This window comes from Giraffa tippelskirchi, chromosome 2 (genome assembly GCF_054371585.1).
Source record: "Giraffa tippelskirchi isolate mGirTip1 chromosome 2, T2T-mGirTip1v1.2.pri, whole genome shotgun sequence".
NCBI classification, from domain to species: Eukaryota; Metazoa; Chordata; class Mammalia; order Artiodactyla; family Giraffidae; genus Giraffa; species Giraffa tippelskirchi.
The window spans coordinates 32,165,474-32,186,384 of NC_137276.1; the positions used below are offsets into that span (position 1 = coordinate 32,165,474).

Sequence of the window (20,911 nt, forward strand, 5' to 3'; positions counted from 1 at the left end):
CACTGTTTCCCCATCTATTCCCCAAGCATAAGTTATTTTTGAAGGATACATTGTTATCCCATCACATGAAGTGATGGGACCAGATGCTATGATCTTAGTTTTCTGAATGCTGAGTTTTTTTTTTTTTTGCTTTTTGTGCTTTAATGTCCCTCAGTCAAAAGCAAGTGTGTCTGGTCAGCCTGGTGCCCAGGCTGCATCTGCCCTCAGCCTGCCTCCCTCTGCTCATTCATTTGGCCTGTTTGTGAGTGGAGTAAGTCGAGAATACAAAAATAACCGCTACAAATTCTCTGTATCTTGCATATAAAAACGGAGTGAAAAGTATCTCAGTAGTCTGTTACCTTAAAACAAAACATCTCAGGAAAAAATACAACACAGGTTCAACTTCTGCAGTACTTTTTTCATATAAAACCCTAGTAAAATAGGCTTCTTAAAAATTAAATAGTGAAAAACCAAATTATATACATCATTACAGTACAGGTGAATGAGGCAAAGTACCCAGTTCTCAGTCTCCCTGGTGATAGAAGGGCCAGCGCCTGTGGCCTGATGCTCCCCTGAGGCTGCAGTCAGTTGAGAGCGAGCCTTTGACCAGTAGACAGACGGACAAACAGGAAGACCCCGGCCCCTCAGAGCAGAGAGGCAGTCCATGTTTTATTGCTTGCTGTGCCCGCTCTCTGGCCACGCAGCCTGGTCCTCAGGCCCATGCCAATGCTTGGCCCCAGGTGTAGCTGAGCCAATGCAATGGAACCCACGTGTCCAGAGAGGACGCGGCCTGGGCTCACACGTCCCGGGTCTCAGCATCTGAGCGGGACCTGTCCTGGGCATTGGGGGCCATCCAAGCCCAGACGGTCTGAGTGGCACCTCGGGAGCCTCTGGCACCCGAGAGCAGGCAGCAGGGCCGGTGGCATTTGACCTGCTGACTGCCCGGAGACCACGGCACCCGCCCGCTGCGAGTGTCTACGTCCGGCGCCGCTTGGCCGCGCTGGGGCTGGAAGGGTTGCTGTTGGCGGTCAGGACTTTGTCGGTGACCCGGCTGCGCTTCCGCTTGTCTGGCCCCTCTTTGGACCCCAAGTCCGAGTTGTTCTTTTCTTTGTCTTTGCTGGACTTTTCTGTTGCTTTCCCCAAGCTTCCTGAAGATGAAAAAACATCATCAGCCCGGTTGTGCAGGTCCACATCTTCCTTCATTTCCTCTTTCATTTCCTCCTCGATGATCACTTTTCCTTCTCGGACTTCTTGAATGATTTCTTCTGGAAGGACGAAGTTCCTCTCTGGATTTGGGAATGGAAGAATCTCAGACTCGTGCAGTGCTTGCATGTCATACATGGTGCTCAGGTGGTCCCAGATGACCTTGGATGGGACCTGCCGACCGATGTTCTGGCTGAACTTGTCTCGGATGCAGATCATGTGGAAGTGCCGGTTCACACCGACGGGCTTGTGGCCCAGCATGGCGTGGAAGAGGCACACCTCCACCTCGGGGCTCCATACCACCGTCTCTTCGGCTGGGCTGGTGGCCGCCTCCCCCGGCCCCTTGTCGCCGGCCGCGCCGCCACCGCCCACCTCGGCCTCCCCCATGGCCCCGCCGCCCAGCGACGAGCCCCGGGCGGGAGCGGGCCCGGCCACGAGCTCCGCGCAGGCGCACTCGCGGCATGGGCGCGCGCTCGACGGACTCGCTCTCGGGCTCTCTGAATGCTGAGTTTTAAGCCAACCTTTTCACTCTCCTCTTTCACTTTCATCAAGAGGCTCTTTAGTTCTTCTTCACTTTCTGCCATAAGGGTGGTGTCATCTGCATATCTGAGGTAATTGATATTTCTCCCAGCAATCTTGATTCCAGCTTGTGCTTCATCCAGCTCAGCATTTCTCATGATGTACTCTGCATATCAGTTAAATAAGCAGGGTGACAATATACAGCCTTGACATACTCCTTTCCCTATTTGGAATCAGTCTGTTCCATGTCCAGTTCTAACTCTTGCTTCCTGACCTGCATACAGATTTCTCAAGAGGCAGGTCAGGTGGTCTGGTATTCCCATCTCTTTAATTTTCCACAGTTTGTTGTGATCCACACAGTCAAAGGCTTTGGCATAGTCAATAAAGCAGAAATAGATGTTTTTCTCTGTTTCTCTTGCTTTTTCGATGATCCAACGGATTGATCTCTAACCCTCAGGTTGTAGAAAATGCTAAGTATAGATTTCTCTAGCTTTTAGGTGAGATATTGGCAGAAAGAAATATTTACAAATGTGTTTAATGTTCCTTTTTCTCTTTCAGCCTAAGATTCTTCTGAAGGATCCAGAGTTTTCCTGTTGTCCATCCAGAATTCTTTCTTCTGTGGGCCAGGGGCCATGACCACCCACAGAAACGCTGGGACTTGCAGCCTGCTTTCTGCGTGTTGAATTGTGAAAGCCAACTAATCCTGTGACTCAACTGATACCTCTAACCTCACTCAGCGGAGATGTCTGCAGATTCTGCCTACTGAACCCAGTGCTAGCGACTCTCTCTCTCTTTAAAAAAAATGTCCTGGGGAAACCACTAAACAAACCAGCTTACACACAGCACAATCAATGAGCAGAACTAGGCAGACCCCTCTGCCTATTCCATGTGTTTGTTTAGACAGGTTCTGTTTTTTGAAAATTTGAAGTTTGTGCTCAACTGCAGTGATTTTCTTAAAAAATGCAGTCAATCCTAGTGGATTGATGTTATTTTTAACTGATAGTTTGGACTTTTCTCTGTTTTGATAGTACTGGGGGATATGTTGGGTATTGTTTTTGTTTATTTGTGTTTTCTTATTTTTTTAAAAGCCATATTTTGGATAGGTAATTGAAATGGGCTCTAAGCCAGGTGTCTTTTCTCTTTTTCACCTTAAGCTCTTTGTCTTATGAGGCTGTACTCCTCAATACCTGTTTGTGTCCAAAGAATTTATCACTTTCCTGGGAATTTTGTGTGTGTGTGTGATTTCTTGGGCCTGAGATTATAGGTATTTGGCCTGCAGTATTGAATAATTCAGAATGATGCAATATCTTAAATGATGTTAAACTGTGTCCTTTCTTCCCGCCTTCCTTTCTGTCTCCCTCCGTGTCTTCTTCTTTCCTCAGTGATGTCAGAATAGTCTTTATGGTTGCTGAACTCCTTCCTCCATTCAGATTCTTCTCACCTAAAACATCTCTGGTGCCAATGTGGTGCCTTCTGTGCCCAGTCACTGTGACTCAAGGCACGTCACCAACAGTTTACTTGAGGCTTGCTGAAATACCTGTATGTAGTGGAAGCTCCGGAGTAGGATTAGGCTGGAGCTAGCTTTATGGCCAGGATGACTCCTGATGGATGAAATTATACTGCATCCTTCTAAGGGATCAGGTGTGCAGGCTGGACCGTCTCCTGAGAGCAAGCTGGAGTCAGAGGAAGGAAGCGAGCATCTGTCTCTGCAGGACTGAGAGATTTAAAGGAAAGAATGTTCTTGTTTGGAAGCAGTTGTGGTTTATCACCTGTGTTCTATGGCAGCTGCTGGCCTGCCCCTTTCCTTGTCACAGTGGGCACCGGGAGTAGTTTGGAGATGGGCTGGAGCTTTGACTGGGTTGGGGACGTTCACATGTGTTTGAGGAGAGTGGCAAGGCTCTGATCCAGTGTGAGACGTCGCTGTTCAGAGAGCAGCGGGCAGGAGGGAGCGTTGTTTTTTGCCTGTTCTGTTAGATGTGTAGCCATTCTTACCCCATGTGCCGGAGCTGAGTCAGGCCTCAGGGGAAAGGCAGTTGCCCAGCAAACTATGACTTCTGCCCTATTTTTAAACTGTTGAAATGGTGTGTTATTGCTGAAACAAAAGATGATTTTTGGGCCACAGTTTGCTTTTGTATCTGGAAGTCAGTCTTGTCTACTGTATTTTCTGTTTCTTCTGCTGCTGTAACAACAGTAGTGGAGAAAAATGGAAAATTTGGCCATCCAACTTGATAGATTGTGAATAATAGATGGTTAGGAGTATAAAGCTGCTCAAAAGTTCCTTTCTCTACAGTAGTTTTATGTCATTCTTAAAAAATACTTATTAGCAAGTTCATACATGTAGGGTTCTATTTGACTTTCTTCCTTATAAAATTTCCTGCACCAGCTGTCAGTGAGTTCAAACAGAGACCTCTTTTGTTATGACCAGGCGAAAGGGGTGTCCTCCCTTAACTCGATACTTGCTTTCTTAGTTTGTCTAAGCATCTCATTCTGGAGGGGTGTGGTCTGCTAAACGTGGTCTGGCACGGGTGGAGGGAGCAGAGCAGTGACCTCATACCTCCTTGTCATCGAGTTGATTCTGTGGTTCTATTTGAGATTTAGTTGGTTGAGTGCAGTTAGTAATCCAGGCTAGTGTTCAGTGGCTGTGGTGGTGAGATATTCTGTCACGTGCTTCTATATAGCTTGCCTCTTTGGGCAGTTTATGTGGGTATTTGGGTATGTGTTTTATTAAAGTATTTATTAAATATGATTTCCCTTGCTGTAAGGGTATGATAGGTCTTTTCTTATTTGTTTTTTAACAGAAGCTGTGATCTAGTTGGAATCCAAATTTGAGAAATAAACAGCATAACCTTCTGCCTTATAATATGTAACTGTTATAATTCTGTGGAATCTTACAGAGAATGCAAAAACAAAGACCCTTTAAGCATTTGCTACAGGAGGGTACTGTTGCCGTTCTGACTTGGTGGGCAGGCATTTTTGAGCCAGTATTTAACAATTTAAAAAATATGTAATATTTAAAAAATCTGTTTTATGTTTGTTTTTCATGTCGAAACAGTTTCTTTGGAAATGCCTCTTGTTGCTTTTAAAATTTCCTTTCTTTCTGGGGTCAGTTGCAGTGGATTTTGATGTAATATTGTGGGTCAGTATATCTTGTGTGGGCTCAAGCATAAAAAATGCAGACCACTTCCTTAATTCAGATCAGTTCGCACTGGGTGAGCTATCCTGGTTGAATCAGTGAAAACCTTGGGCGCTGGACTTTCTAACTTTCTAACTTGGTACAGTGGTGCAGTGTACCTGCTTTGAAAGACTCCACTGCAGCAGTGAAAGGGGATTAGATGATACTGATTGTACCCAAATGCCAAAACACAGTCAAGGAGGCGGTATCTCATGAATCGTAATTGAAACTGTAGTTGACGCTCCGCCAGCTCATTACCCGGAGTGATTCTTCTGTAGTCAGGAATGACAATGGGCTACCTTGGGAAACAGCAGTTTGGGGTTAACTGTGGTGATTACTGGGTGTTCCAGCGGTAGCTGTTTTGTTGGCTTGTAAGAAAGCCAGTGGTTCCAGAGTGTCAGAGCAGAGCCATTCTCTCTTCTGGAACAGCAGTGTTTCTGTTCGGCTTTCCTCATAGAAACCTCTGTTAGGATAGGGTTTAAAACACCACCTTCCAGGAAATCCTGTGGTCGTAGAGTGGTCTCTCGACTTCATCTGCTTCCTTTCTTCCTGCAGAGCCTCACACAGATGCTTGAAACTGGCTCTCATTCTGCAGTCTTTTCTGAGTAGAATTCCTTTCCCCAGGAGAGAGCCGCATCCATCTGGAAGCCTTGGTACCGAAGACAGGACCTGGATCCAAAGCTGGATACCAGCAGTTGGCAGGACTGCTGTAGAAATTGGGGAAGATTCGGGTTTCTAAAATGCACAAGATTTTCAGACCAGTGGTAATTAATCTGATCTGAAACTCACTGTGGGAGAGCTGGCTTTCCTCCGCAGGTCATGCTGAGCTGTTTCCACAGGTGGATAGTGGATGGGAGGGCTGGCGAGGAGGTGGAGTTAAGACTTAATAGCCTGAGTGCTTGGGTTACCATGGAAACTGGAGTGTGCGAGGCCACAGCAGATGCTAAAGAGCCATTGAGCACTCCCTCAGACATGTTTGGGGACCAGCAGAACTGGTTGGGAAAAACACTCCTGCCCCAGAGTCCTTTCTTCATAGCAAGGCTTGCCTTTTCACTACTCCCAAGCTCGCTCAACAAGAGAAGCAAGGTTTTTTAACTGTCTAACCATTTTTTATTTTTTCATTCTTATTCAACTATATCCTATATATATATGTAACTGTAAAGAAACATGTATTGTTTTTCTTTTATATTCATGTAATATTCTGAAATTAAATTTCTTTTGTTTCATATCTATAGGCTTTGACCAGTCTCTTCATTTACATTTGACTGATGGATTATTTTAAAGAGAGGTTGCCTCTTAAAAAAATTTGTTTGTTTCAAGTTTGACTGAGTTGTTATGACAGAGGTGGCCTCTTGTTCTGAGGACTATGACACCTAAGAACAGTGTGTCTTTGGCTTGCTCTCCAGCTGGGTGGGTGGGTTCAGGGGGAGTAGGGCTTTTTTGGCTGATAGGAAATGGGATTGGAACCTCTGGGAATTTTGAGTTTCCTGATTTCCCTTGGCTGAGTCTAGAATGCTTTGCCCAGATTTCAGTTTCTCACATAATCTTTATTTCCTCATTTAAAAAAAAGGAGTAAAAAGGAGTGATGGTTATAGTAACAGTAAAAACCAAGTGACATTTTCATCTAGGCCAGCAAGCTGTAGTGTTTAGACAACTCTGGTTGAGATGTTGTTTCTGTCACTTACGTATGTGGGCTTGGGCATGTTCCCCACTCTGTATGGGAGCGGGTAACGATACCATCTCAATGATGCCATGCTCAAGAGGCATATGTAAGGGCTTAGCACAAAGGTTTTAATCTGGAGTTTGTGATTTCAGGAATCTTTTGCTCCTGTAATTCTATGTAAAATTTTGTGTATGTTTGAATTTTTCTAAGGGAGAGATTTCAGAGCCTCCGTAAGAATCCCAGAGGAGTCCTTGACCACTAAATACTGAGCACCACTAACCTTACATAGTGCCTGGCAGATGGCAGGTATTCATTAAATGTTAACTTTCTCTGTCTCTGCCAAGGACACATTTTATAATCAGCTGCTTACTCATGCTGACATGGTTATTTTTGATAACAAAAGAGTTACAACCAGACTAGAAATAAAAAATTCTTGTTTTTGCTCCATTACCTGCCTATGTGTTCCTCTTGAGCTGTGTTAGCTCCCAAAGGTGCTGCTCAGACCATCTGTCACTCTTTCCTCATCCCCCAAGGATGAGTTCATATTATTTGCAATAGAAAAAGGAGCTAGTTCTGTTCCTTTAAAGTGTGGAGGGACTCTTAACAGCACATGGGAAACTCAGTAATGCAAAAGGAAAAGGGGTAGAGGGATAGGAGTTATTCTGAAAAATAGGAAGAGGATCAAAATGTCTAGTCCAGTGCTGAGCACGTAACCATTAATCATCGAGTAACAGAACGGAATGAAGAAGCAGACATGCATTAAACAGCGGGAAGAGGAGGTGGGAAAAGAGAACTGGGAAGAGTCTTCCAACTCTCTCCCACTCCAGGGCCTTTGGCCCCATGGCAAGTGGCCCATTTTTGCCCCCCTAGGTTCCTGAATTAGAAGCACAGAGTGGGAATGGTGAAGAAGCCTGAGACCTAGGCTAGAGGGTTGTGGTGGGACCATCAGGTTTGTTAGGTGCTTCTTTTATCTCCTAGCCTCTTAAACTCCCTATAAAAAGCAAAAACAAAAATTAGGGTTGAGCAGTGGCCGGGTCTTGATCCTAGTTGATCATTAATATCTTATCCTTTATTGGAAGCATCCAGTGCCCAGATCCCCAGTCTTTGACCTTGGAACCAGTATGCAGATTAGTAGGAGGGGCCCTTGGTGTCATTGTTAGCTTTCTCCTTTTATTACTGGAAGTCAGTCTTTTAAAATTTTCAATGCCTTCCTCCTAAGGAATGCTTAATTCAGTAGATCCATATCCGTGGGCAACAAAGAAAGGAAACAGACTGTCTTAAAATTGTAAGTGCGGAAGCCATTCCTCTGCACCAAAGTCGGGGATGCTTTTAAGAGCTTCTCCTGCCCATGTACTTGCCAATTTTCCAATACTGGAAGAGGAATATAGTAGGGGCTCTAAGGTATTCATGTCTGAATGAAAACTTAATACCACAATTTTTTGAGTGCTTATATACTAAGCTTTGTGCTGGCCAATTAATTCCTTTTCTCGTTAAAGTCATACATCTCTGTGAAGTATTCTTAACTCCAATATTATAGTAAAAGACACATACGAAGAGTTTAATGTATCCGTTGTCAACTAAAAAGTGGTAGAGTCAAGGTTAACATCCAGGGCTTTAAGGACTGTGGTCTTAAGCAGGGTCACACACCCCAGTGTCTATAGGAGCCAGGAAGGAAGTGTAAAGTCATGAAGACAACAACTACTTTGAGAGATTTAAATACACCATGGGAGGGACTTCCCTGGTGGTTTAGTGGCAAAGACTCTGAGCTCCCAATGCAGGGGGCCTGGATTCAATCCCTGGTCAGGAAACTAGATCCGACATGCTGCAACTAAAGATCCAGCATGTTGCAACGAATATTGAGGACCCTGTATGCTTCAACTAAGACCTGTAACCAAATAAATAAATAAATAAATATTAAAAAAAAAACAACCAAAAACAAATTGTAATACAAGTTCTTCCCACTTACTATCTTCAAGTGAACAGCCAAATGAGAATAAAGGGGAGATATCACATGATGGAAAAACTCCTAATAAGTCCACAAAACTGGGGGAGGGGTGAATTGGGAAGAACAGGGCCAAATATGAAGGAAAATAAAAATACCATGACACTTAAAACCCAAAAACCATGGGAGCCAAACACAAGTCCTCCACGGTCTGGCTTTGGCCCTCAAGCCCCATGTGGCATCTTCTGCATGATGCTGCGCTGCTCCTAGCTGGGACCCAGGTCTGCATAGGACTTTCTCCAGCGATGCCCAGTGCTGGATCTGGGATGATAGCGTGGTGTGCCCTCCAGGAGCAGTGTTCAGACCCAGGAGGGTTGGTGCCCACTAAAACACACCATACCCCCACCCCCGACTGCCGGGCACTACTTAGGGAAAGTCTATCCTCATTTGTTGCTCTCCCACATGCATTGCCCAGTATAGTAGCCTCTGGCCACATGTGGATACTGAGCACTTGAAATGTGGCCAATCTAAATTGAGATGTTCTCTAAGTGTGAAATATACCCCAGAATTCAAAGACTTAATAAGAAAAAGAATATAAAAATATCTCTAATTTTATATTGATTCCTTGATATTTTAGTATATTGGATTAATTATATCATTAAAGTTAATCTTACCTATTTCTTTTTATCTTTTTAACGTGATTGCTAGAAAATATTAAATTACATATATGACTTCTGTTGCTTTTTTCCCCACAACTCCTGGGGCTCTAATCCAAGGCTTTTCTTCCTTCCCCAGAACCTATTCCTCCATCAGTTCCTGTGGTCATATCGCCTCTTTTCTTTTAGTCCTGAGACCACCATGGGGAGTGGAGGGGAGGGCAGAAAAAAGCAGTGACAGGTTTATCGTTTGGCTTCTCTGGGCTTGGCTCCTGCCATTCATGGCTGGCTCTGGGAATCCTCAGCGTGGTCCAGCTCACTGGTGAGTACCTATGGGCTGCAGCCCCGGGGTGGTGAGGTTCCTACAAAAGGACTTTGCTCAGGATGTGTGTCAAGCACTGCCTGTCTCTCCCAGCGGGGGCGCTGCCCTTTAGGGTTTGTCCATGTTGTGATCCATCAAGATATTTTTAAGTTAATGAATTCACAGTAGGTAGCGTGTGTCCTGTATTTTCCATGTGGATAAAAATGTTGCTATAAAGTGTGGAGACTGAAATGTGTGTGTATTAAGAACTCTCTTCCTATTCCTAGATGCAGGCAACTACTGAAAGCAGAGATGGAAGCTGTGCTGGTCAGAGGAGAGGAAGCATTAAAAATGTAACCTCTCTCCCCCATTCCCCATTGTCCTGGGCATAAGGACCCATTAGGCATACTGTACAGCTTGGAAATCTAGGGCCAGGGCCTTCTGCCTCTTGCTGGTGAAAAGCCCTTGGGACTTAGTGGAAACCTCATGCCCCAGTAATCCAGGCTTTATTAAGCACTTGAATGTAGCTGAAATTGACCATTGATGGAGGGGTCTTGTATGGCAGCCTTGAACACTTGCTGTGTGTGCTGCATTGAATGAACTAGGGTGAAGAAGAGAGACATGGCCCTCCTCCTGGTCTCTGCTTCGCTTTCCCAAGCCTCCTCTTTCCAGACGAGTCTAGAAACCATCTGGTTTGGAGGAAAGAGGGGATATATTTAGTCTGAAGTAGAGATAGATGTAGAATCAGAGCCAGTCAGAGCTGTTTGGGACTCAGCAGTAGTGGTGGCACCTTGGGGTCCTTGTGAACAGGGGAGGGGGTCTGAGGACACCAGCTTTCCCACACCTGCTTCAGCCAGGGAGCTCCCCTGTCTCTGGCTTAGAATAAGATTTTTACTCTTACTGGCAGAAACAGAGATTTGGAAAGATGGTGACTTGGGGCTGAGATGAGCCAGCAAGTGAGTGGCAGTGTGGACACTTGAGTTTGTGTCTCTCCTCAAATCAACTCTACCAAGTGTACCATTTGATAGGTTTTGACAGATTTCTACATCCCAGAAGCTCACACCCCAATTAAGATGTATGACATCCCCATCACTCCAGAAAGTTCTCTCCTGCCACTTAAGAGTCAATCCCCCACATTCCTGCCCCAGGCTGCCATCTCATTTCTGTCACTGGAGATTATTTATGTCATGAATCCCATCTCCTAATTTGTAGTTAGTGTGTTGACAATGTCTCCTTTTACTCTCCGGCTGACTGTACTTGTTTCAAGGTGGAGGAGGGAGGACCCTTGTTTCTGTATTTCTGGGACCCATGGCAGGAAAGGAGAGGACTAATTCTGGGCTTTTGGAGACCTGAGTTCCTTGAAGGCAGGAGCTGTTCTTCATATTCTGTTCCCACGATGCTTCATATAGTGCCTGGCACCGAGAAGGCTCTTACTAAATGTACTGAACTGGATCAGACCTGTCCCATAATAGAAGGATCATCTATCGGGGAAGCTGGTTCCTTCCTGGATGGAAATGTGCTGAGGGTGCTGGTGCCTGTCACTGAGGAACACAGGAGGACTTGGGCTTTCTCGCACTGAGTGATAGATGCCATGGCTGGAGCTATATCCAGTCATCTTGGTTCTGCCCCTGTGATGCAGTGCAGTGGGAGAGACAGTGGATTTTAATATGACCTGGGAAGTGGCAAGGTAGAGCTGAGTGCTGTCGAAGCAGAGACGCGGGCACAGAGTCTAACTGAGAGACCTGGGGAAGCTTTTCTGGAGGGCACATGCTAGACCAGCCATGGTGCGTGTGACTTAATGGCTATGAGTGGGAGGAGGGAGTTTATGTGGCCCCTGAAGTTGCTGTTACCGTAAGATTCCGTAAGTAATAGGTTTGTTGATATGCAGATGACACCACCCATATGGCAGAAAGCGAAGAAGAACTAAAGAGCCTCTTGATGAAAGTGAAAGAGGAGAGTGAAAAAGTTGGCTTAAAACTCAACATTCAGAGAATTAAGATCACGGCATCTGATCCCATCACTTCATGGAAAATAGATGGGGAAACAGTGGAAACAGTGATAGACTTTATCTTTTGGGGCTCTAAAATCACCGCAGATGGTGACTGCAGTCATGAAATTAAAAGACGCTTGCTCCTTGGAAGAAAAGTTATGGCCAACCTAGACAGCATATTAAAAAGCAGAGACATTACTCTGCCAACAAAGGTCCATCTAGTCAAGGCTATGGTTTTTCCAGTAGTCATGCATGGATGTGAGAGTTGGACGGTGAAGAAAGCTGAGCACTGAAGAATTGATGCTTTTGAACTGTGGTGTTGGAGAAGACTCTCGAGAGTCCCTTGGACTGCAAGAAGATCAACCAGTCCATCCTAAAGGAGATCAGTCCTGGGTGTTCATTGGAAGGACTGATGTTGAAGCTGAAACTCCAATACTTGGGCCACCTGATGCAAAGGACTGAGTCATTGGAAAAGACTCTGATGCTGGGGAAGATTGAGGGCAGGAGGAGAAGGGGACAAAAGAGGATGAGATGGTTGGATGGCATCACTGACTCAATGGACGTGAGTTTGAGTAAACTCCGGGAGTTGGTGATGGACAGGGAGGCCTGGCGTGCTGCAGTTCATGGGGTTGCAAAGAGTCAGACACGACTGAGCAAATGAACTGAACTGAACTGAAAGTGCCCTCAGGAAGCCACACAAATTCATGATTTGGGTCAGAAAATGGCCTGATTTTGTCCAACTATGTTTTGCTTCTTGGAAACAGCAATGGAAATGAGTGGATGGCTGGGTGAAATATTTTGGGCCCTGCAGACATGAAGAGAGTCAGAGGAGCAAGGAAGCATCTGGTATCTGTGAGAGCCATGGAAAACACAGAGCACAGGGGGAACTTATATGTGGCTGGTGTGGTGGATTAGCGCTGTCATGTCTGACTCTTGTGACACCATGGACTGTAGCCCACCAGGCTCTTCTGTCCATGGGATTTCCTAGGCAAGAATACTGGAGTGGGTTGCCGTTTCCTTCTCCAGGGGATCTTCCCGACCCAGGGATTGAACCCAGGTCTCCAGCATTGTAGGTGATCTCTTGCATTGCAGGTGGGTTCTTTACCAACTGAGCCATCATGTGGCTGGTGGGAGTGTTATATTTGTTCAGCCATTTTAGGAAGAATCAGCAGAGCTTACTAAAGCTGACCACCTAACCTGTAAGTCGGTTATTCCTCTGATGTATCTATTGTTGTTGTTGTTTAGTTTCTAGTCTGCCTCTTAGTCGCTCAGTCGTGCTTGACTCTTTGTGACCCTATGGACTGCAGCCCACCAGGCTCCTCAGTCCATGGAATTTTCTGGGCAAGGATACTGGAGTGGTTTGCCAAATTGTGTCTAAATCTTTTGCAACCCCATGGAGTGTAGCCTGCCAGCCTCCTGTCCATGGGACTTCCCAGGCAAGAATAACGGAGTGGGTTGCCATTTCCTTCTCCAGCGGATCTTCCCAACCCAAGGATCAAACCTACATCTTCTGCCTTGGCAGGCGGATTCTTTACCACTGAGCCACCTGAGGAGTCCCCTGATGTGTCTATACCCAGCAGAAATATGCTCACCAACACTCTTGTACTGGAACAACCTAAAGGCTCATCAGCAGTACAGCAGACAGATATGTGGTGGGTGTGGTAGGCAGAATAAGGCAAACACTCAGATGTTCACATCATGTGAACATGTTATCTTACACAGCAAGGTGGAATAAGGTTGCAGATGGATTAAGAGTTTAATCATCTTAAAGAGATTATATTGGGTTACCAAGGTAGGCAAATGTCATAAGGTTCTGTAAGTGTGGAAGAGGGAGGCAGAAGTGTCAGAATTGGAGTATGTGACATGAAAGTCAACCAGCCATTGCTGGCTTTGAGGATGGAGGGGGCCGTGAGCCGAGGAGTATGGGTGGCCTCTAGAAATGGGAGAAGACAGGAAGTAGATTCTTCCCTTGAGCCTTCAGAAAAAAATGTAGCCTTGACAACACCTTGATTTTAGCCCAAGGAGATCTATTTCTGACCTCTGATCACCAGAACCGTAAGATAATAAAGCTGTTGTTTTAAGCCACTAAATTTGTGGTAATTTGTCACAGCAGGAATAGGAAAGTAATACAGTGGAATTTTGAATAGTACACAGCCATGAGAACATTCGATCTATAATTGCATTTAAGAATATGGCTGAAAATCAGACATAAAACTGCATACCATTGGATCTCATTCAAGTACAAAAATGGGCAAAATGAATCTTTGCCATTACAAAATAGAGTGCTTACTCTTGGGTAGGGGTGGACAGTGGGCAGTAATTAATGGCAAGTAAGTGGGCAAGAGGAAGTTCGGAGGTGCTGGTTAAAGAGGTGTGTTCAGTTTGTGAAAATTCATTGAACTGAGAACTTCTATGTGTACTTTTCTCAGTGTATATTATACCCCAACAGAAAGTCTGTATGTATGTGTGTGTCTAGTCTAGATCAGCCTGGACTAGATTTTGAGGGGCATGAAGGAGATTGTTTTTGACTGGGTACTAATGATTTAAGGGTTTAGCTCTTGGAGAGAAGGTGCAAAGACTGGGGTGGGGAGGCCCAGGGACACTTTCTGGAGATACTGCAGAGAGCAGAGGATGTAAGAAGGGGGTCTGGGGTGCTGTGGCCACATCTTGGTGGCCCAGAATTCAGTCATCCCATATGTACTTATTGGGCTGGTGACATTTCATGGGGAGTCCTCAGGGATATCAGAGTCACAGGTGGGTGAATGAAAGGGTAGTTAACTCAGTGATCCAGGAAGGGTGCACTGATAGAAGCGTGAAGTGAGATGAGAGACAAAGGAGAAATTGAGGCTTTGGGGGGTGGGCAGGGGGTGGAGTGTGTTCTGGGAGAGCCAGGCCACAATTAAGGCACTGTTTCCCCCAAATGACTTTTAGGTGGTGCTTTGGATGAACTCCACATTTTAATAGGGTTTATTTTAACGTGCAACAGAAAAATATAACTTGTATATTGTCTGAATTTATAGGTTCTTTAGGGCCAGGCTAACACGCATATTTGAGCTAGTGTCAGACTTAAAACTGTTGAGTAAGAAATAGAAAAGTGGCCGGCCTGTGTGACAGAAATACAGAGGTTTGCTATGACTGAGATGTGGTCAGCATCACTGTGGGCAATGTGGGCAAGGGGGGGAGAACGGGATGGTGTCACGTACCGGGGATCACAGGACAGAGGAGGTGGCGGGGAGAAGGTGAGACCTGGCCTTGGGAGCTGAGAGAAACCGGCCTGGTGGCTGAGCAAGGTTTTGCGGAGCCCTGGCTCTGACTTGACCATTAGAATCCCCTGGGGGACTTGCTGCAGCGTTGCGGAGCTCTGCTCCTGGGGGTTTCTGACTCCAGTGGTCGGAGGCCCAGGAGTCTGCATTTCTAACAAGTTCCCAGGCGATGCTGCTGTTGCTGAACCAGGGGCAACACTGAGAACTGCTGATGTAGAGGTGGCAGTGGGTGAGCAATGTGTGCCCAGTCGTGGGTGTGGATTCAGGGGCTGGGGGGAGGCGTAGCTCACTGCCGAAGGGGAGGAGCAGGTGTGTGGACTGGGAGACACCCAGGCAGAACGGCAGATTCAGCCTTGCCTGGCAGGGTGCAGAGCGAGCTGGCGCCTGGTACTGGGTGCACAGTTGGTGCCGATGGGGGGGGCACCCAGGAGGGCCACAGCTGGAGCTGATCCTCCACAATAAGGGAACCTGATGACTCAGCTAAGGCACCTGCAACTTAGCAATAATGTGGGAGAAGAGAAGCAAATCGAGTGCCTCTGATGGTGCCTGGGGGAGGCCACCTCCTCTGTAGTTTTACTGGCATTTTTATCAGCTCTGAGAGGAAGGAAACCAGATTCCACCGAACACCCACTCTGTCTGAGGAGTTTTTGATATGCCTTATCACATTTAATCATCAAAATCCCATGATAGTGGTATCATTAATCCATTTTAAGAAGGAGGAAACTAAGGCCCTGAGAAGTGCAGGAACATATGTGCACACTGCTGTCTAGACAGACAGGGGAGGCAATCTGCCCTGGAGCTGGCTTTGTCTAATTAAGCTCCTTTGCTGCTTCCCCTGCTCCAATACTACCATTTGAACATGCAATCAATATAAAACCAATTTTTAATCATTATGAACAATTGTGAAATATTTTACCTATTTTTTTGACCTTCCTGCACGTCACCTGGGATCTCAGTTCCGGGACCAGGGGTGGAACCTACACCCTCTGCAGTGGAAGTGCAGAGTCTTAACCACTGGACCCCTAGGGAAGTTCTTTTACTTTCTTTTTTTTTTTGCATTAAGTCTTCAAGATCCAGTATGTAATTTACACCTACAGCACATCTAAATTCAGATAAACCACATTTCAAGAACTCAATAGCCTCCACATCTCACTACTCTATTCTATTAAGCGGCCTTCCCGGATGAGAATGTCCGGCTACAAGTGCCGACAATCACCATATCGGCCACTAGATGGCGCAGGCGGCCTACCTCCCCCCCGCCCCCCATTTAAAGCATTGCTGCTGCTAAGTCTCTTCAGTCGTGCCCGACTCTGTGGGACCCCATAGACGGCAGCCCACCAGGCTCCGCCGTCCCTGGGATTCTCCAGGCAAGAATACTGGAGTCCAGGAAGGGGAACACATGTAAACCCATGGCTGATTCATGTCAATGTATGGCAAAAACTATTACAATATTGTAAAGTAATTAGCCCCCAACTAAAATAAATAAATTTATAAAAAAAAAAAAAAGTATACTGGAGTGGGTTGCCATTTCCTTCTCCAGTGCATGAAAGGGAAAAGTGAAAGTGAAGTCGCTCAGTCATGTCCGACTGTTAGCGACCCCATGGACTGCAGCCTACCAGGCTTCGCCGTCCATGGGATTTTCCAGGCAAGAGTACTGGAGTGGGTTGCCATTGATTAGGAGTTAGCGATTGGGTGGATGGGGACCTCTCTTAAATCTCTCTTTAAATTTATCCAGAAGTAAGCTTAGAAGATGGAGAAGGAAATGGCAACCCACTCCAGTATTCTTGCCTGTAGAATTCCATGGACAGAGGAGCCTGGTGGGCTCCAGTCCATGGGGTCGCAGAGTCAGACACGACTGAGCTACTATCATTCACTCACTCACTTAAACATAGAAGAGGGCTTTCCTGGTGGCTCAGGGTAAAGAATCTGCCTGCAATGCAGAAGGGGCAGGAGTCGCGGATTCAATCCTTGGGTCTGGAAGGTCCCCTGGAGGAAGGCGTGGCAGCCCACTCCAGTATTCTTGCCTAGAGAATCCCATGAACAGAGGAGCATGGAGGGCTACAGTTCATGGGGCCACAAAGAGTTGGACACAACTGAGGTGACTTAGCATGCATGCAAGCTTAAAAGATTCCATGATAAACCTACTCTAGAAGTAAACACATGTAGCTGAGTTCATGTGTGTCTGGGGCCAATTGAATAACTGGGAGTTCTTCAAGTTAATATCCATATAAAATTTAATGTTTATTAAAGGATAAGTAGTAAAAGCATGTCAATTTAAAGCTTACTTATGTTAGTAAAACAATAGTAACAGTAGCAATTGTTTAGAACTTAAAAGACTTTTTTGGTGAGGCATATTCTCTCACTGACATTCTTCAGAACTGAAGGTATATGATGATAATAAAAAGCAGATCAACTATCAGTTGATTATTTATAAAAATCCTCCATGGACAACTGACTCCCTTGTGCATCTACCCTTGGTCCACCAAGGGTGGTACTTGCTATCCTGGGGCTTCCATTCTGTTTCAAAGATGGGAAAACTGAGCCTGGTTAGGCAACTTGCTTCCATTTGCATCCCATGGGTGTTGATGGCCAACCTAGAACTAGGAATCAGATGTTCTGGACTCCCAGTTCACAGCTCTTTTCAGCATGCCACTCTGTTTGAGACATGGTGGCAGTGGCAGCCATACTGTTTCTCATGTCCCTGTGTATGAAAGCCCCGAGCTAGACACAGTGGCTAAGAGCCCAGCCTCTGCAATGCCACATAAAGGCTGGGCCCAGGGGGCCTCAGAAAATTGTTGAGCAAATGAGGAACAGAAGAAAATAAGTGCCCTCCAGACAGTTTAGAAGCTTACATTGCTGGAGGTGGGGGGACCAGTCAGTCGGCCGTCTGGGGGCAGATTGATTACACTGTACCTCTTCCATCCTGGCGGGGCATTGATGTAGTCTTCATTGGAACAGACACTTATTCTGGATATGAATTTGCTACCCCTTCCAGAAATTCTTCTGCCAGCCCAACCGTCTGTATGCTCACAGAAAACCTCATTACTGTCCCGGGATTCTTTCTACATAATATTGCTTCTGGCCAGGGAACTCATTTCAGAGTAATGTGAGTGCAGCAACAGATTTGCACTCTTAGGAATTCACTAGTCCCAGCACTTGTCATATAACCTGGAAGCAACTGGCCTGAGGGAACTATGGGATGGTCTATTGATGTTTTGGTTATGTTACCAGTTGGCCTGAAGGTTTCTTTGGGGCTGGTGAAAATATTCTAAAATTGACTGTGCTTATGGTTGCACAATTCTGCAAATATGCTAAATGCCATGGAACTGGCATGGAACTGGAATAGGTGTCATTATATGTATGTAAATTATACATATGTAAATTATACCTCAATAAAGCTGTTTTTTAGTTCCCCACTTCCACATTCCCTTCCCCAGCAGTATCCATTATTATCAGTTTATTGTGTGTGCGTCTGGAGATGACACATGAACACACACACATATATAGTATAGTTTTTACATAGGTTGGTAGCACAAGATACAAACTATTTCTTCTTTTTCCCATTCTATGAGCTACTCACAATCATTTGAATTCATTGCTTTTCTCACTTAATTTAAGAAAATATTTAAATTTTATATAATTTAAATTATATAAATGTTAAAGCTTTTAATATGCCTTGGGGTCCATTTCATATCAGTACACAGAGAGATACCTCATTCTTTTTAATGTCTGCACAATATTCCCCAGTGTGGATGCATCCTGTGGTTGGCTGAATAATGGCTTTTGAGAAGACAGCCACATCTAATCTCTGGAACCTGTGAATGTTACCTTTACGGCAAAAAAAGAGCTTTGCAGATGTGATTAAATTAAGGCTCTTGAGATGGAGGGATTGTCCTGGATTATCTGTGTAGGCCCTAAATACAATCACATGTGTCTTTGTTAAGAGAGAAGTCGAAGACTTGACACAGAGAAGAGGAGAAGGCAGTGTGATCACTGAGGCAAAGATCGGAGTGATGTGGCCACAAGCCAAGGAATACCAGCAGCCACCCCACCAAAAACTGGAAGAGGGAGGAAAGAATTCTTAGAGCGTCTAGAGGGATCACAACCCTGTCACTGTGTTGATCTCAGTCCAGCAATACTAGTTTCAGACCTCTGGCTTCCAGAACTATGGGAGAATCCATTTCTGTTGAGGTAAGCCACCAAGTTTGCAGTTCTTGTTACAGCAGCTATAGGAAGCAAATCTTCACACAGATGGATATTCAGATTATTTCTAATCTTTTGCTTTGCAGATCCTGCTGTAGTAAGTTTCCTTGAACATATGTCATTTCACATGTGAGTGAGTAAATCTATCAGATAAATTGTAGAGGTGGAATTTCAGGGCCAAAGAAACACAATGTTCTTTGTGTAATTTAGTTCTGCTGCTTGTGTCCAAAGAGCATGGATTCACTTTGGATTCATGGGGCAAGTCCCCGTCCCCGACTTTCCCCAGTGTCATTCAAGCCCAGCTCAGGGACTTCCCTGATGGTCCAGTGGTCAAGACTTCACCTTCCAATGCAGGGGGTATGGGTTCAATCCCTGGTAGGAGGACTAAGGTCCCACATGCTGTGAGGTGTGGACCGAAAAAATAAAAGACTCAGCTTGAAAGATACGTCCCCCAAGATGCTTTGCTCTCACAGGCAGAGGTCTTTGTTCCACGGGCTGAATTCTTGCAGCTTCTTGACTGCGTCATCTCTCTCTGGTCCAATTGCACCGTGTTCATATGCCTGTCTCTCTCAAAGATGGTGAGCTCCTTCCACAAAGGCCCCGAGTCTAATTCACCTTTGTGTCTCCCAGGCTTGGCGTAATGCATAGAGCACAGTAGGCTCTGTAAATGATGGAGGGCATGGAAGAAGGGAAGCTGCCTCTTTTGAGGGCTGAGAATAGACGGTTGTATTAGGAGGTCCGTCCTAACTGGGTAATGCCAGGGCTCAGGCCGCTAGGGGAACTAGAGGATTCAGGAACTGCGGATGCTGTCCTCTCACTGCAGAAGATGGGAACCTCTCTCTGAACCTGGAAACCCGTGGGTTCAGGTTGTATATTTGTGTGAACGTGAAGCCAGTGATTCAGTGTGAGGCGGGAAAATAGACCTGAGGATGGGCAAGACAGGGAGTCCCCAGGTTTTAGCTCAAACAGGAAACACTTGCAGGCCTAAGGGTGGAGGTGTTGGAGGGTAGACCTGACCACGCAAGGAAGCACCTGACCATCCTTCCCTCTCAGTTTCCTTTGGGTTGTTTCTGGAGCCTCTCACTTCTATGGAAGCCCTTTCTCCATCTGCCCCATTGACCCAGGGCCTGCCCGGGAAGCCAGTGGGGAGTGTAGGGGCCCACCTCCTCCTGTCCTGAGCACCCTGCTTACTGGGCACATAGTATCACCTGGGGGTGTCCATTAGATTTCCACAGAGTTGGTAACGTAGCTGCCTCCTTTCATGAAATGAACCTGGATTTAAGGTTTAGCTCTCTTTAATGTTTCAGGATGAGGCACTTGTGGAAATCTCTTTCTTCTAAGAAAGTGCTGGCATCAGTGCAAGGAAATAGTGAGGAGGATGACGTTTTCTGAGTGGTAGTTTGACTATAATTAGGGCATCCCTTGCAGCTCAGTTAGTAAAGAATTTGCCTGCAAAACAGAGACCCAGGTTCGATCCCTGGGTTGGAAAGATGCCCTGGAGAAGGGAAGGGCAACCCACTCCAGTATTCTTGCCTGGAGAATCCCATGGACAGAGAAGCCTGGCAGGCTACAGGTCACAAGAGTTGGATACGACTGAGCAACTAAACCATCACCACATCAAGCCTTAAAAATTTCCCTTTGTATTTTCATTAATTGTTTTTAGATGGAACTTCACTAGTGGTCTGGTGGATAAGACTCTGAGCTCCCAATGCTGGGAGCCCAGGTTTGATCCTAGTGAGGGAACTAGATCCCATATGCCGAAGCTAAGAGTATACATGCTGCAACTAAAGATCCCTCAGTTCAGTCAGTTCAGTTCAGTCGCTCAGTTGTGTCCGACTCTTTGCAACCCCATGGAATGCAGTACGCCCAGGCTTCTCTGTCCATCACCAGCTCCCGGAGCTTTCTCAAACTCATGTCCATCAAGTTGGTGATGCCATCCAACTATCTCATCCTCTGTCATCCTCTTCTCCTCTTGCCTTCAATCTTTCCCAGCATCAGTGTCTTTTCCAATGACTCAGTT

General features: G+C 45.8%; 1 protein-coding gene and 1 pseudogene across 12 annotated transcripts in view; one reads left to right on the plus strand and one right to left on the minus strand.

The window, feature by feature from the left end:
• ARHGAP19 (Rho GTPase activating protein 19) overlaps nt 1–6,105 on the plus strand; it is an 82,434-nt gene extending 76,329 nt beyond the window's left edge. For all 11 annotated transcript variants that reach the window (XM_081550504.1, XM_081550525.1, XM_081550551.1 and 8 more), the window contains one exon: nt 2,260–6,105. In XM_081550504.1, coding sequence (XP_081406630.1) covers nt 2,260–2,264 — 5 coding nt within the window. In that variant the 3' untranslated portion in view covers nt 2,265–6,105. The remainder of the gene's footprint in view (nt 1–2,259) is intronic.
• LOC145538636 (MRG/MORF4L-binding protein pseudogene) lies at nt 115–1,606 on the minus strand (annotated as a pseudogene). Its single transcript, XR_014077112.1, has one exon. The product of XR_014077112.1 is annotated as an MRG/MORF4L-binding protein pseudogene (transcript).
• Nucleotides 6,106–20,911: the final 14,806 nt, after the last annotated feature.